Raw genomic sequence first — 11584 nt, forward strand, 5'->3', positions numbered from 1 at the left:
GTGAAGAAAACAAAACAACGAACACCTTGTGTGCGTGCACACAAGGTCGTTCTGCCCAAGAGAGGGACTGCCGTGGGATGAGCCTGCGCACAGCTATCGCCGCACGTGGAAGCAACTTGCGTGCGGGAGCTGTGCGCTGCGCCTCTATAGCAGCTATCGTGCGCGGGAGGCTGCCTACGGGCGACCAGCCTGCACACGACCTGCCCGCGCGCAGACGCTGCCCAGGCAGTTGTCTGCGCGCGGGTTGAGGCTGCGCGCAGATATCGCCGCACGCGGAAGGGACCTCCGCACGGGTGCTGCGCGCGGTGCCTCCGCAGCAGCTACCGTGCGCGGGAGTCCGCGTGCAGGCGACCTGCCTATGCGCGACCTGCCAGCGCGCGGACGCTGCTCAGGCGGCCGTCTGCGCGCGGGTTGCCCGCGTGCAGGTCCCGGTGGGCGGCAGATGGTGCGCAGCCCGGCCACCAGCTGGGTGGCTTCGCCTGTGGGTTGCTGGCGACCTAGGCGAGAGCCTGGGTCGCTGGCTGCTCCACTGGATGTTGCTCAAGGATGCATATTCAAAGAATCAAGAGATAACTGTAGATTTTTAGGATAAACTAGAGGAAGACAGATTCGACAAACCTAAACTTTGCAAATCAAATCAAAACAAAACAATCTTCAGTTGGAAAACATTGGAAGATCTGGTGATTCTTCCAACCCAACCAAAACTGTCTGAAAAGGAGAGGGATTACAGGGCTGAAGCTTGAGATTTCCCTACGCCGGGTGTCACGTCCTTGCGGCGAGGCGGAGGTCTTCAATCCAAGCTATCTTCAGTCTGATCTTCCTCTTCAATTCCAAAAGCTCATCAGCTCCTGGAGGGTGCAGAAATCCTTCTTCTCCAAGCCCTAGTTCCCTTAGAGAAAATTCTGACCGACTAAAATGAACTCTCAAGAGAGTATTTATAGGTTTCTCTTAACTCATGCCTAGGGGCATTTTCGTAATTTTCCTTCTTTGAATTTTTGCCCGCTCAACTTGATCCTCGTCTTCTTCCTTGATAGTCTTAACCTGTCTCTGAATGTTTACTAACCATAAAATGTTAAATATAATCCACTTGATTCAAAGAATCAAGTGGGATTAGTACTTTCATAAAATGATGCATATGCATGATACTCACATGAATTGACACGATAATTTTAAGGAATTAACACTCAAAAGATTAAATATTTGATGACATGTTTGAGAGTCATCATGTTGTCAATACGTTGTGGCATACACAAAACTTATAAAAAAATTAATTTATATTTAGTCAGCTCATGATGGTATGAAGTAAAAGATTTTGCATAGGCCACAATCTGCGCTTTCACATAAATACATTGGTAGAAATGTCTACAAAGATGATGCTTCACCGATTCTCTCGCGATTATGGCGAGGTATTACTTTATATGAGAGTTGTCCTTGGTGTTTTCATAAATGAAGACAACGACAAAAACCTTGAGAGAGAGAGAGAGAAATAGAGGACTATACTTCCGGGGCGCGGACGAAATGAAGACTTCGTCCTGGGAAAAATTTTTCGTCTCGTCCAGCATCCCTGGACGAACCCAGGATGAAGTTTCGTCCGGATAACCCCGGACGAGAATTTCGTCCGTCCGGGATGTCCGGACGGTGGACGGTCAAAATGGACGAATTTTTTCCGCTTTTTTTCCCACGAAAAATTGTATTACTTTTTTTTCTTGAATAGATAGTCTGATTATTAATAAATTGTGTTATTTATTAATTTCTGATAAAATAAATTTTTTACCTCCTGGGAGAATGTCGTGGAGATTGAACAGGAATATGGGTAATGGGTTGATTATCACCAAATTGTGCTCATCAGCTCATTTTTAGTATTAATTTATTAGGTTAAAAGTAATTTACATTCATCTATTTACTATTTCATTTACCTGAAGCTGGCATTGAACTTCAACTCCAAAAAAAGATTTAGATAAATAAGAAACCAAAACTCACGTCAACTTCCAAAGTTTTCCGCACATAAAAAAAGATTAAATGTTGGAACAACAAGGTCCAGAAAAGCGTGGGTGAAAGAGAAAATGAAATCGTTGTTGAGGAACTGGGACGAAGGTTGAGGCGGACGTCGTGCCCCCATCCATCGCCCTTGCGCAAAAGCAGTCGACGTTGAGTTGAAAACCCTGTAGGTAATACAAGTAAGGGAGACGAAGAAGAAGAAATCAGAGATTCAAGAATTAGTAGTAGTAGAAGAAGAAATCAGCTATTGAACAACTAAAATGAGTGGAAGAAGAAATCAGCTATTGAACAACTAAAATGAGTAGAATAAGAAATCAGAGATTGTAGAATTAAAAGTAGTAGAAGAAGAAATCAGAGATTGAATAATTAAATCAGAGTAGAAGCAACGGTGATAGTAGTAGAAGTAGAAGAACAAATCAGATGTTGGGGAGGCTAAGTATTAAACCGGAGATTGAAAATGGAGACAAATAAGAGGAGGAAAATTAGAGGAAAAGGAAGATGAATAAGAGGAGGAAAATTAGAGGAAGAGGGAGACGAAGAGGAAGAGAAAAATTAGAAGAAAACGAAGGAGAAGAACAAGAGGAAAAGTAGAGGAAAAAGGAGACGAAGAAGAAGAAGAGGAAAATTAGAAGAAAATGAAGAGGAAGAAGTACAGGAAAATTAGAAGAAAAAGAAGAGGAAGAGGAAGAGGAAAATTAGAGGAAAAGGGAGACGAATAAGAAGAGGAAAATTAGAGGAAAAGGGAGACGACGAAGAAGAGGAAAATTAGAGGAACAGGGAGGAGAAGAACAGGAGAAAAAGTAGAGGAAAAGGGAGATGAAGAAGAAGAAGAAAATTAGAGGAAAACGGAGGAGAAGAACTAGAGGAAAAGTAGAGGAATAAGGAGCAGAAGAAAATAACAGAAAACAATGAAGAAAGAGGAGATGAAGAAAATACCAAAAAAGAAGAAGAAGAATAAGGAGAAGATGAAAATTAGAAGAAGAACGCAGAGAAGAATAAAGTAACAAAAAATAAGAAGAATAAGGAGACGAAAAAAATTAGATGAAAAGGATGTGAAGCAGAGGAAGAAGAAGAAGGCAGAAATTACGGTAGAGGAAGGAAAAATAAGAGGAACGGACACAGAGAGTTAGAGATGGAGGTTAGTAGAGATATGCATGGATAGCAAGAGATTTAGAGAGATGGGAAGCTACGTAGAAAGAGATGGAAACAGATATCGAAGAGAGACAGATATAAATGATAAAAGAGAGTCATTAGAGTGAGAGATAACTTATAAGAAAGGAGGCAGAGGAAAGTAAGAAATAAGGACTAGACGAAGACGAAGAAGAAGCAAGCCGGTTTAGAAGACTGACCTACTGTAAATGGAGAGGGACCTAAAGCGGTGTGCCACCTTCCTCTTTTACCGTTGTTACGCTGTCAGCCAGTCACATTGCAAGGAGCAAGTTAGGAAAAAAATATGGTAGAACAAAAAATGTCATGTAACTCACCGTCCGAAGAGCTGTCAAGGTCGTCCTCTGAGTCAGACAAGTGCTGCTCTGCGCGGCGGAACCATGCAAGGAGCATCATCAATGTATCTATGCTGTCTGCATCTAGGCGACCTCTGCGGTACGTGGTGATGCCCCGACCAATGGAAAATAGCCGCTCTACTGGTGCACTTGTTGGGCTTACGACCAGAAATTGGGACGCAATTTTTGTCAAATTCGGGAAGTACCGAGTTCCATCGTCTTTCCACCAGCATAGTGGACTGTCTTCCTCTTCACTGCACGGGATATTTAGGTACTTCTCCAGCTCTTGCCGAGGTGATGCACGTGGGCGTCGAGACTTGCCCGGACGAATATACTGTCGCTTGCTGGACGCGAACTGACTCAGACGGTGTCTTCCAGCTCCCTCATCCTGCTCTGGATCACACCCAGTTGTGCTCGTTGTACCCGCACTATCGAGAAGAATGCCGATGAATGAAAGCAGGCCTTCACAAAATGACGGATGCACGACCTCTATCTTTGAGAATGGATCCAGGGTTCCCGCGGTCGACACAGTCTTGTTGGCCCAAATGACATCTGCATATTGCATCAACTTATTATACATTGTAGAGCAGGCGGAGTGCAACGCCTCCCTCCGCTCGTCGTCCAAGGTAGACCCGGCATAAGCCATAGCATGTTCTAGTTGGCCCCTGAGGTCTGAGATCAACGACGTCATGTCAGTGATTGGCAATCTCTTTGCCGAACATATGTAGTCGGAACCCGCAGAAATTGGCCCCAAGATACCAATATATTCCTCTATTAATTCCTAGTCCTCTTGACATAGTGCGTACTCCTTACATGGTGTGGCAAGGAACCTGACCGCCATATGGTCTAGTACGTCCTTCTTTGCAAGAGCACTCTCTAACATCTTGAATGTGGAGTTCCATCGTGTCGGGCAGTCCACTTTTATCTTGTTCGCGTCAGAAAGTTCAAACATCTTGCATATATCTACATATTTCTCCATCCTCTGTGTGGACCCCTGAATGGTGTTGACGATCACTCTGACACGTGAGACGGCTACTCCCAAGGGTGCATAAGTCAGTGAACTGAATTCGTCACCTTGCGAGTCGATGAGTTCATTCGTCCGCAACGCAGCATATGGCCGAAGATCTCGAACACGTATTGTGCCAACTTCTGGTGCTTCAGGGTTACGTATGATCCTCAGTCCGGCTTGGACTACAAGGTTCAGAACATGTGCTATGCACGGTACATGCCTATCCATAGTGAAATCTGGATTTACGGAACGCAGCTGAGTTACAATCGACGCCACCATAGTTTTGTTGTTAGACGCATTGTCCGTCGTAATGGCACAGAGCTTCGACTCTATCCCATACTCATATGCAACCTCCACAACGAGTTTCGCCAGGTTTGTGCCGCAATGAGACCCCCTGATCTGCTGGATTGCAAGTAGTAGATCGCACAACTTCCAATCGCTGTCAATCCAGTGGGCAGTTACCCCTAGAAAGGAGAGGTTGTTTCCTGACGTCCACGCGTCCACTGTTAGTGAGACGCTATGAATTCCAGCGAACATCTCTACTAGCTTTATTCGGACTTCTGTATACATGGCAGTTGCCGTTGCTTTCACCGCATCAGGGCCAAGGACGTCGCCAACCAACTTTGTCCCGTAGTACCATAATCTTCTGAATGACTTCTTCTTCACAAGTCGCCACGGAAGATCATTGTCGCAGATGAATCAGACAAACTCTTGCTTCGTGCGCTCCATGGAGATGCCACATAAGTAAAGCTTCGCTGACAGGAAGTCATACTCGAACAGCCTCTTTTGATTCTTGTGGACGCCCTTCAGTTGATCGTTGATAACACCGAAATTTCTATCTTTATTTCATGTTATTAGCATGATTTTATGCATTTAAAGAGCTTAAAATGGGGTTGTTATCATATATTTACATAAAATAGTGTTTTCTAGTGATTTCTGATTTTTCCCTAATTTTATGTTAATTCTATGAATTTTAAAGGATTTATTGAAGCTCGAAATAATTATTTTTGAATGAAAATGGCATATTTAATATTTTATTTCAACATTTATCAGCATGGGAATGAATCAGTGAATTTTCTAGAATTTTTTACGAATTTTTAGGATTTTTCTGAGATTTATTTGAAGAGGAAATGTATTTATTTCAAGGAAAAAACTATATTTATAATAGAAAAAGAAGAATTTTTATTATTTTCGAACTTTAAAGGGCCTTTTTGCAAAATTTCGTTGCAAAAAGACCATGAAAACAGCTCTCGGTCGCCACTGCAGGCGTAAAGATCCAATTTCAAATTTTACAGGGTTTTATTGCAATTTTTAATATATATTTTTAATGTTTTTAGGAGAAATTGGAGGAGAGAGAGTGCGCCAGGGGCATAAACGCAATTACTTTTGGGCGGCGTCCAAAAGCAATTCCAGGCTTTTTAAGGACTTTTCTGCAAAAAGGAGGATTCAAAATGCGGCAGCCAATGAGAGAGCGACACATCATTGCGTGATTAAAAACAAAATTAATAAATAAATGAATTTTAAATCCAATGGATTAAATTGGTTTAAAATTGATTTATTAATAACTTTTGATCCTGAAGTCCGATTGAGATGATTTTTTATGGATTTGTTCGTCTTGATCCCCTCTTTCTATCTGTACGGTTGGATCATTTAGATCCAGCCTACATTGATAGATAAATATTAAGAACTAAACGGGGGTAAAATGGTGATTTTTACCATATAACCTAAGTATAAAAGCTAAATTTCGAGAGGGGGAGCTCATTCTAGATGGTTCTCTATCACAGTTGCAAGACAGAGAGGAGCCCCCGCCTGGATCAACAGTTTTGGTACTTTTTCCTTTCATTGTATTTAAACTTTTATGCATTTTGAATGAAATAGGTTGAGTTGTTTGTTTCTTCATCTCTATTTTCAGGTCGGTGATTTCATGAATGTCAGCAAAAACCTCTCTGTTCAAATTGGTGATGACGAAGAGTTCTACTCTTTATTCATCAGTTAACTAGACAACCACACGCACATACGAGAGATGATGAACATAGATTTCTTAAAATGATGAAACCCATTAACCAATCAAAATGTGAGATTGGGAGAGATCGAGAGAATTTCAGAGAGGTCGAGAGAGAAAATCAACAACTCAAATGTGGGATTGAGAGAGATCCAGAGAGAAAATTTTTTTTTTAAAATGAAAGTTTCAGAGAGATCGAGAGAGGTCGAACTTTTGATAAAAGAACTAAAGAAAAATCGGATAGAAATACGAATAGAGACGTACCTTGCCAGCACGATTCCGCGTCCCTGTCACGAGCTCAAAGGATCTCCAAGCCAAGACGCAGACAGTCCCGCCGTCCGCCGATGCGATATTGCGATTTCACAGTATAGGGCAGGGCCGGCAGGCGCGATCCATATTCAACTATTCAAGTATTTTTCGATTTAATTTCATCCCATGGGACGAAATTTCGTCCGACGGCCCTGGGACGGATCGAAACATCATCCCAGGGTATGCGGGACGGGACGATCCGGACGAGCTATCGTCCCGTACTTCGTCCCGGGGGACTCACAGGACGGTCACGAGGACGAAGCTCATCCCGTCCTCATCCACCGTCCTCGTCCGGGACGATCCGGAAGTATATAGAGGACGAGAGAGTTCAAGTCTTAGAGAGAGAGGGAGAAAGGAAGAGAGAGAGGAAGAGACCGGATGAAAGAGACAGAGGAACAGAGACAAGAAGATAGAGAAAGAGAGAGAAATCTAGAAAAAGCTAGAGAGACTGAGAGGGATGAAGAGAGAAAAAGAGAGAGAAAGGAAGATAGATAGATGAAGAGGGAAAATGAGAGAGACAGGAAGATAGAGAGATGAAGAGCGAAAATGAGAGAGACAGGAAGATAGAGAGAGAAAGAGAGAAAAAGAGAGAGACAGGAAGATAGAGAGATGAAGAGAGAGAAAGAGAGACAGGAAGATAGAGAGATGAAGAGCGAAAAAGAGAGAGACAGAGATAGAGAGATGAAGAGAGAAAAAAGGAGAGACAGGAAGATAGAGAGAAGGGAATAATTGAGAAAAAGAGATAGACATGAAGATAAAGAGAGAGAGGGTAGAGAAAAAAAGAGACAGGAACATAGAGAGAGGAAGAGAGAAACAGAGAGACAGGGAGTGAGAGAGAAAGAGACAGGAAGAGAGTCAGACATTGAGAGAGGAAGAGACAAAAAGAGAGGCAGGGAGAGAGAGAGAGAGAGATAGGGAGAGATAGAGAGACGAAGAGAGATAGAGAGAGACAGGGAAAGAGGAAAAGAGAGGTAAAGGGAGGAGGAAGGGAGAAGAGAGAGAGAGAGAGAGAGAGAGAGAGAGAGAGAGAGAGAGAGAGAGAGAGAGAGAGAGAGAGAGGGGAGCGAGAGCTGGCGATGAGCTGGCAGCGAAGTCGAAACCGCGATCGTCAGCCACAGCTCATGCGTCGACGATAATCTCCGCCCCGCAAGGATTAAATGCGCAGACCAACCCAAGAAAAAATCAACACCCACTTCTACAGTTCTACTTCATATCCTTTTTTCACTCTTTACACTCGTAAACCGAAAGGATCAATCCACCCTTCACAAGTCACAAGTCAGAAGCGAGTGGTATGGGCCCCCGCCCCCTTCGCCTTGACCGAGCCCGCCGGCGCCCTCAGAACCGGCGCCGAGAAGTTCCCCACGAGCTCGGCGGCGCCGCCGTGCTCGCCGCTATCCCAGCTCCCACTCCAGCTCACACTCCAGCTCACACTCCCCCCCTCCTCGTCCTCCTCTCCGGCATGGCAAGCCCGCAACGTCCTCCTCGCCATCGCCCTCAACCTCTCCTTCTTTCCTCCTCCTCCGCCGCCGCCGCCGCCGTCGTCGCTATCGAGCGCCGCCAGCACCGGCTCGAGCCCCGCCGCGGCGGCCATCCCCCTGAACCTCGTCCGAGCCTTGCTCAGCGCGTAGAGCGTCCCCACGCAGCTCTCCTTCAAGTCCTCCTCCGCCGCGCCGCGCAGCGCCTGGGTCAGCGCCTGCACCGCGCCGGCCTCGACCATGGCCTCGCGCCCCTCCCGGACCGCGGCCAGGTTCCTCAGCACCATCACGGCGAGCCCCCCCGGGCCGCCCCCGGGCAGCCCCAGCAGCGCCCGCACCGCGCCCAGCTTCAGCAGCTTCGACACGTTGGTCGCGGCCGTGGAGAGGTGCACCAGCGCCATCGCCGCGTCGCGCCGGGTCCGCGGCTCGGCGTCGGCACGGCAGACGAGCTGCAGCAGCGGCGGCAGCGCGCCGAGCACGCCGACCGCGGCCCGGTTCTGCTCCTCCACCGCCAGGCTGAACAGCGCCGCCGCGGCGTGGTCCTGCGCCTCCGCCGCGGGGCTCTTCAGCGCCTCCACCAGCGCGGGCACCAGCCCGGCGCGCACGAGCCGGACCCGGTTCGGCGGGTGCAGCGACAGGTTCACCACGACCGCCGCCGCGTTGAGCCGTAGGCCGTGGTGGCGCGACCGCAGCAGCCGCTGCAGCGCGGCCAGGACGGGCTCCTCGCAGAGCGCCGCGCGGTCGGCCGCCGCGTCGCCGCGCGTGGCGGCGCGCAGGGAGAGCAGCGCCGCCTCCTGCGCCGCCGTGTCGGCCGCCGTGAGGCCGGCGAGGAGGCCGTCGGGGGAGGCGGAGGGGGAGGGGAGGGGGGAGGCGGGGGGGAGGTCGTAGACGAAGAGCGTGGCGGCGGGGAGGTCGAGGGGGAGGGGGCGGGGGTGGTCGTGGGCGTCGCACCAGGAGAAGATGGCCGCTTGGAGGGCGAGGTTGGGGATGACGACGTTCGCGGCGGCGAGTTCGGCGGCGCCCGGCGGCGTTACGTTGAGGTTCTTGCACGCTTGCAGGCAGCTCCGCTCGTAGCTGTGCCCGGAGAGGATAATCACCGGGTCCGCCATAAGACGGCCCGATATCGGACACGCGAACTCCCGCGGTATCTCCTCCGTCCGATCGGGCTTCCGCCCCCTTTCATGGCTCCCCATCTCCTCCTCCTTCTTCCTCTTCTCCTCCTTGTTCTTGTTCTTCGTCTTCCTCCTCTTCTTCTCCTCCTCCTCCTTGTTCTTGCTCCTGTTCTTCTTCTTCTCCTTCTCCTTCTTCCTCTTCTTCTCCTCCTTGTTCTTGCTCTTGTTCTTCTTCTCCTCCTTCTTCTGGTTCTTGTTCTTGTTCTTGTTGTTGTGATGAAGATGGTGGGTCGGTGGTCATGGAGTGGTCATCGTTGGGGATGGGGAGATGGGGTGGGATTTGGTTTATTGGGTTCGAATCTTGAGTTCAGGGGAAGACGAGGGAGAGGAGATGGGGTGGGATTTGATCGTCTGGGTTCGAATCTTGAGTTTAGGGGAAGACGGAGAGGAAGCTTCGGAAGATTTACTCTGCAAGTTCGCTGAGGGATCAGAGAGATGCGAGAAGCCAGAGGGGGATAGATTGAGAGAATTGGGAGAAAGACAGAGGAGAGAAAGGGGGGTGAAAAGACAGATAGAGGAGAGAGAGGAAGGATAAATGAGAGAGAGAGAGAGAGAGAGAGAAAGAGAGAGGGAGAGAAAGGGACTGCAAGACAGAGCCAGAAAGAGAGAGAGAGAGAGAGAAATACGAAGAGCGAGAAAGAGAGAAAGGGACAGAAAGACAGCCAGAAAGAGAGAGAGAGAGAGGGACAGAAAGATAGAGCGAGAAAGAGAGAGAGAGAGAGAGGGGGGAGAGAAAGATAGAGCGAGAGAGAGAGAGAGAGAGGGGAGACAGAGAGAGAGAGCGAGAAAGACAGCCAGAAAGAGAGAGAGAGAGAGAGAGGGACAGAAAGATAGAGCGAGAAAGAGAGAGAGAGAGAGGGGGGACAGAAAGATAGAGCGAGAAAGAGAGAGAGAGGGAGAGAGGGGGGACAGAAAGATAGAGCGAGAAAGAGAGAGAGAGGGGGGACAGAAAGATAGAGCGAGAAAGAGATAGAGGGATAGAGAGACAAAAAGCATGAAAAAGAGAGGGAGAAAGACTAAGAGAGAGAAAAAGAGTGAGAGAGAGATAAGAGAGAGAGTAGAAGGCCAACTTTAACCTCGGAAGAAGTATATATACGCTCATGGATTTTCTTTCAAACTGGGCTGGATCTAGAAGAGACTAGAAATCCAATTTTCCTTGTTACAAGGGCTCACCTGAAAATAACCGGGGTAGTTTCCCACCGTGGAATCTCAAAGCATCTTTCCAGTCAGAGCTTGTCTCATTCCGTCTTTTTTCTCTTTTTTTTCCAATTTGAAAAAGGGAAAAAATGAGCATCTAGTTCATTATGCTACTGATATTCAAGAAAACGTCTAATTTTCTAATAGCTTTGTGCAAGGTCAACTCACGCAACCCTTCAACTGTTTTGGAGGCAAATGCCACCTGAGACCTTGATCTTAAATAAAGCAGGAGTAAACCTCTAAGATAATTTATTTCATGAAATATGTGGGAGACTAGGTAACCATCATGTAATCTTCAAACTATTATATAGCACATCAGAATAAGAATTTAGATTTGTGTGAATACCTTTTTGGAAGTCTCCTGATTAAGGATTGAAAGTTTGGTTGTTATCCTAAATGTTGACTATTTTTTTAATGACTTATTTTAAACCAAAGCTTCTGATATTTGTCATGGACTGAGATATCAAGGAAAGAAGGCCGGTTAGATAGTATTAAAAAAAATATTTCTACTGCTATCCAGATAAACAAGTGTGCACTGGTTTTGTGTTGATGGTTTTCTTGGAAACTAGCCAAGACTAAGCGGCTAGAACTGGTTCTTTTAATATTTTTTAGTTTCATTTCGTACTAGTTTGCCTAATTAGCATCCAAGCTTCATGGACGCCTCTACAAATTTTAAGCAAAATTTCTAACAAATGGGATGCAAGAGTGGACGGTTCAAAATTTTAATCAAGTTTGTTTCAGACTAACTCCAAATCTTTCTTTGGACGTCTCTCTTTTCCTCCTCTGCCTCAGCTTACTTTTCTTTATTTATTATTTATGCCACCAATGCCTTTGGCCCTAAAAATACATATCCTTTGACCCTTTACTACCAATTCTAGGTTGACCAATAGTTTATCTATATCTTTAGCTTCTCTGCACCT

At 46.7% G+C, this 11584-nt stretch overlaps 1 protein-coding gene across 1 annotated transcript; it reads right to left on the minus strand.

The window, feature by feature from the left end:
• Positions 1-7999: 7999 nt before the first annotated feature.
• Positions 8000-9979, minus strand: LOC144712788 (U-box domain-containing protein 39-like). Its single transcript, XM_078587103.1, has one exon. The coding sequence runs from the start codon at positions 9486-9488 to the stop codon at positions 8097-8099; it is 1392 nt and encodes a 463-aa protein (XP_078443229.1). The 5' UTR covers positions 9489-9979; the 3' UTR covers positions 8000-8096.
• Positions 9980-11584: the final 1605 nt, after the last annotated feature.

The sequence above is a fragment of the Wolffia australiana genome, chromosome 15 (assembly GCF_029677425.1).
Source record: "Wolffia australiana isolate 7733 chromosome 15, ASM2967742v1".
Classification (NCBI taxonomy): Eukaryota; Viridiplantae; Streptophyta; class Magnoliopsida; order Alismatales; family Araceae; genus Wolffia; species Wolffia australiana.

Coding starts and splice junctions, on each gene's coding strand:
- LOC144712788 (XM_078587103.1), bottom strand. CDS start 9,488: ATGGGGAGCCATGAAAGGGGGCGGAAGCCCGATCGGACGGAGGAGATA.